This window comes from Cariama cristata, unplaced genomic scaffold (assembly GCF_000690535.1).
Source record: "Cariama cristata isolate BGI_N322 unplaced genomic scaffold, ASM69053v1 scaffold22390, whole genome shotgun sequence".
NCBI lineage: Eukaryota > Metazoa > Chordata > Aves > Cariamiformes > Cariamidae > Cariama > Cariama cristata.
Window position 1 is genome coordinate 8204 of NW_009594385.1, and position 4879 is coordinate 13082.

At 60.8% G+C, this 4879-nt stretch overlaps 1 protein-coding gene across 1 annotated transcript in view; it reads right to left on the reverse strand.

Annotated features, from left to right (window-relative positions):
• Positions 1-4879, reverse strand: part of LAMC3 (laminin, gamma 3) — a gene marked incomplete at its 5' end in the record, with an annotated part of 11695 nt that overhangs the window by 5712 nt on the left and 1104 nt on the right. The window contains 6 exon segments of the mRNA XM_009697853.1: positions 1-228; positions 311-517; positions 2373-2591; positions 2837-2949; positions 3179-3377; positions 3697-3813. Coding sequence (XP_009696155.1) covers positions 1-228; positions 311-517; positions 2373-2591; positions 2837-2949; positions 3179-3377; positions 3697-3813 — 1083 coding nt within the window.

The window sequence follows — 4879 nt, forward strand, 5'->3', positions numbered from 1 at the left end:
GGGCAGGAGCCATCGCTTCCCCATAGAAGCCCGGCCGACACTTCTCGCAGTGCTCGCCTGTCGTGTTGTACAGGCAGCGCAGGCACCGGCCGGACACGGGGTCGCAGTTCCCCACGGCGTTGAGATCCACGTTCCCGTGACACTGGCAGGGGATGCAGGGACGCACAGGACCCCTCTGCCCCAAGGGGTCCCCGAAAAACCCATCGTCACAGAGCTCACAGCGTTTTCCTGGAGAAGGCAAAAAGGTGGGGAGGGTCTGGCTGTGCCGGTACTGCCCGCAGCCCCCTCGCCCACCTGCCCCCAGCCTCACCTCTCTGTCCCGGGGGGCAATGGGTGCAGACCACCTCCCCACTGCTGGGCACCTCGGTGCCGGGCGAGTGGCCAGGGCAGGGGCACGGCCTGCGGGTCACGAACACGACCCCAAAGGGGAACCGCCCTGCGAAGGGGTTGCCATAAAACCCGGGGCTGCAGCGCTCGCAGGAGGGACCTTCCGTATTGTGCAAGCACCGGCAGTGCCCTGTGAGGAGGAAAACGGAGCTGAGGGTCTGCAAAAACACAGCCCCAAATAACAGCAGGGACCACGGGAGGACTGGAGAGCCAAATGCTGAGCGTGGCACACCGCGGGTGCCGAGAGGGAAGCACAATTCCAGCCAAGGGATGACGCTGGGATTGCACGTCTCCAACCAAGACTCAGAACATTTTCCCTCCCTGATCAAGGGAGAAGGTTTTCGGGAGGAAACCGGGGCCCCAGTGCCAACCCCGCGTTCCCCCGTGGCGTGGGGACAAGGCAGCGCCGGCACACGCAGGCATCACCGTCAATGTGCGCGGAGTCTGTCGGCGCCTGCGATAATCAACAACACATTTCTCAGCGACGAGGCGCATCGTTTCCAGCCTGTCATGGAAAACACGAGCAGCCGGTCTCGGCACCCAGCGGGGAGCGAGCGTCTCCTCGCGAGCTGAGCCGGTGAGTCATGGCCTTCCAAAATCAGCTAGGAGGAGGAGGAAGAGGAGGAAGGATGCTCAAGGAACCCCCCCACCTCCAGGCAGATGCTCTGCTTGACTGGAGAGAGAGAAGGAGCCAGGAGGAGGATTTTTCCCCATGGTTTGTGGGGCTGGGTCATACCAGGCAGGTTGCACAGGAGGGAACGGGTGTTTTTCCATTTCCCTCACATCCAGGCGGAGCTGGACAATGGAAAAGAAAGGAAAAGCGGGTGGCAGGAAGGAGTGGAAAAATAAATGAAAGGAAGCGTGTGGGCTGGCTCAGGCTGGCAGCGCCTGGGCCGGGACATCAAAAGCCTGGCCCCATCCCTGAGGATTGTGCAGTCGGCGGCGCCAGCCCCGGCTCTGCGAGACGAAGGACAAGTTTGCAAAGCTGCTGCTGCGTTTCTGCTGGCAGGGCAGGGGCACTTGCAGAGCGCGATGCCTCTTCCAGCCCTTTCCATCCCAGCCATACACCATTGTCACTCCTCACCGAGCCCCAGGGGCTCCATCCCGGTACCAAATGCATCATCTTATTTCCAAGCTCTTTTCAGCAGCGATCGGAGCTGCTGCTTTCTGCAGGGGTAGACAGGGAGCAAGGCAGCACCTCCTGAGCCCCTCGCAGCTCTGATCTGCCTTTCCCTGGAGCTGGTGCTGGATTCATGCAGCCACCTCAAGCTCCAGGGCAGCGGTTTGCAATCCTGCCCCCCTTCCCAAACCAAAGCCATCCAGACGCTTTGCCTGGCAGGACAGGGGAGAGCCAACAGCCCGTGAACCACCCCAGACACAGCCACACTGCCCTGAAGACTTTGCTTTTTCCTCCCTTCAAGCCTTAGTCCCTGCTGCAGTCGCGCACCTCTGAGCTGGATCTGGAAGCAGAGCAGGGCTTGGGCTGGCAGCACAAGAGCAGGCTCCTCTGGTGCCTTCCCACGAGCTTGGCACCGCTGTATTTTCCTGCTCTTTTCCTTGTTTCTCTGCACAAGTTTGCCCCCAGTTTGCAGATGCCAGGTCTGTACCCAGTCCCGCTCTGCTCCTCGGGCAGCGATGCTGCCTGCGAGACCCATCCTGGCAAAACCCTCTGCCTCTGTCCTGCCCTGACCCCTGCCTCCCCACTCCTCTGAGGACCAGCACCCTTCCTTTCTCCTCCTTTAAGGTCAAGGAGCACCATGAAATGTGCCCTTCATTATAAATTACCACCATTATTGTACTTCATTAATTATCTCTGCCTTTGCCGTTATGAACCCGGTCCCTACAACCGGCCAAGCAATTCAACTTGCAAATTTTGGGTACCACAACCTCACAGATGGTTTCCAGCATCCCTAACAAGCAAAGACACGGATTTTTCACCCATGCACGTAGCGACGGGGCAAGTGGAGGGGCTGGGGGGTGCACACCTGTGAGGGGGTGACAGTCCCCGTGCTGGTTGCAGGCGCAGGGCACGCAGCTGATGAAGGGGCTGCCGAAGGGCATCTCCCGCTTGAAGCCGGGTGCACAGGACTGGCAGAACTGCCCGGTGTAGCCCGAAGGACACGTGCACTCCTCCACCCAGCCTGCCCGTGCCCCCGGCCCGGGGCGAGCGGACGTGAGCTGGACCTCGCTCAGGGACAGCCTGCCTGCGAGAGGGGAGAGCAGCGTGAGAATGGGATGGCACATCCCCCTGCCTGGAAATGCTCCAGACAGGTGTAGGAGACCCCAAAATAACTCCTGGAGAGCCCAGGGGTGTTCACAGAGAGGAGCCAGCCCCTGCTCCAACATACCCCCTGCAATGCCTCTGGTCCCTGAGAGCCTGAGGCTGCTTCGATGTCCCCAGCCCCATCCCAGTCTGGTCCCCACGGGGACGTTGTGTGGAGCCACCCACCTTGCACGGGGCTACGGCTCACGCGGAGGCGGAGGGCGGTCAGGTTGGAGAGCAGGCGCTGGAAGCTGAAGGCTGACAGCGAAGGCTCCGCATCCTCCTCTGCCTCGTGCAGCCTGTTGGAGAAGGAGCGTGGGAAGAAGGACAGGGCCAGCCTGGCAGCCACATGCTGCAGGACAGCTCGGCTCCCTGATTGGGACCCGGGCACAGCGATGGGGGCACAGTTAAACCCCCAAGGGGGGCAGGGAGCAGGGCTGAGCCCCACAGCACAGGGCAACCCAGGTAAGATCAGACAGGCTGTGTCCCAAACCCAGCCGAGGCTCCCCAAAGCACCGTGATGGGTACCTGAAGGTGACAGCCTGCTTTCCGTGCTGGGGCTGGCTCTTGCTGCTGGACATGGTGATCTCCATCCCCTCGCCCTCCAGCACCAGCTGGACCTGGAGCAGGGGCACCCCGGTCTCTGTTCCCGTCCCATTCCCCTCCACTCCCAGCAGCAGGGACAGGAGCTGCCCGTAACTGAGACGCTGGTTCTGCAGAAACTTCTCTGTGAGGGGAGAGAGGAGCAAAGTCTGTAGGACATGGAGATACCAATGCTGCCAGGGTGGTTGGTGCTGTCCTTTTCCCACCAGCATCACCAGGAGCCACAGTCACCCTGCTAAAGCAGGGCCAGCTCCATCCTGCCCTCCCATGGTCCTGGTCCACCGCTCCAATCCCCCCCCCAATGCCTTGTGTTATTGAAACACGCTCAGCTCTGGGATGAAGCCCAGCACCTCACACACCAGCGTAGCAGTGGGATGTCCTATGAGATCACGAGGGGGTCCCCATGGCAGAGCAGGACCCCAGGGACCCAACACACACAATACCTGGTGCAAGAAAATCCACCGGCTCCTCTCCATCCCCCTCGGTGACGATCTCCCCGTCAGCCCAGCGCAGAGGCAGGTCTGTGATGCCCGGAGCTGCGGCAGCCCAGCCCTCCAGCCCTGCGGGACAGCACACAGCGGCAGTGCATGGGCAAAGGGACCAGCGAGTCCCCAGCACCAGTGGGGTGCTGCTTTTGGGGGCTCTGTCCCTCCTCCCAAAACTCTCCAGGGTCTTGTAAAGGGCCAGTGCTTTGTAACACCCTGCTCCGTCCAGGCTCTCTGCTCTCACGCACTGCAGAGTGGCCCTAGCCACCCCCCCCAAAAAATGTTTATTTTCTTAGATTTGGAGGAAATTATTATCTTTAAACTTTTGCCCCTCTGCCTGTGCTGCGGTTCCAACGTTACTGTGGGCTGGACAGCACAGAAAGCCCAGGGAGAGACGGGGCGTAATTGCATTAGGTTGGTTTCCTTTGGAAATCAGTCAAACTAACTCCCCCCTAAACTCCCCAGGGTTAGTTATTTCTTCCAGCCCTGGGTGCCTGCAGGATGACCACTTGGAAATTCCTCCCTGGCTCTTGAGTGGGCTGCTCTCGGTTATCAAATCATCCTGAATTTGGACCCTTTCCCCCAGGACAGGAAACTTCCAGCTGATCCAGCTCGGCTGCGGATTGGGGAGCGGGGCTTTAGGAGGGTGGGGGGCTGTACCCTGCCCCACGCTGCCTGGCCCTGCCAGACCTCTTACAACCCAGCCCAGGGCTCTGCCAAGCCTGTCCCGAAAGGAGCAGCCCCAAATTGGCTGCATGAAGGGTGGAAAAAAGACTCGGTTTAAAGCCTGGCTCCATTTCAAGGCCGTGCAAGACATTAACAGTGGTACAGCGATTGGCAGCACCGTTTAAAGGCAATCAGGATAAACCCGTGCCTGGCATCTTCGCATCCATCTGCTCGCTGGCACGCACACCCCGTCGGGATACAGGCGAGAGAGCCGGGCTGCCCGTGATGGGTGCCCGTACCCTGCCGGGTGCAGGTGGGGGTCCTGGCGAGTGGGGGGCTGCGATGGGGACCACGGTGGGGGTCACGGTGTGCCTGCAACCAGGGCTGCACACGTTGGGCTGTGCAGCAGATGGCAGGGTTTCCCTGAACATCCCGCACACATCCAGGAACATCCAGCACACATCCAGCCCTGCCA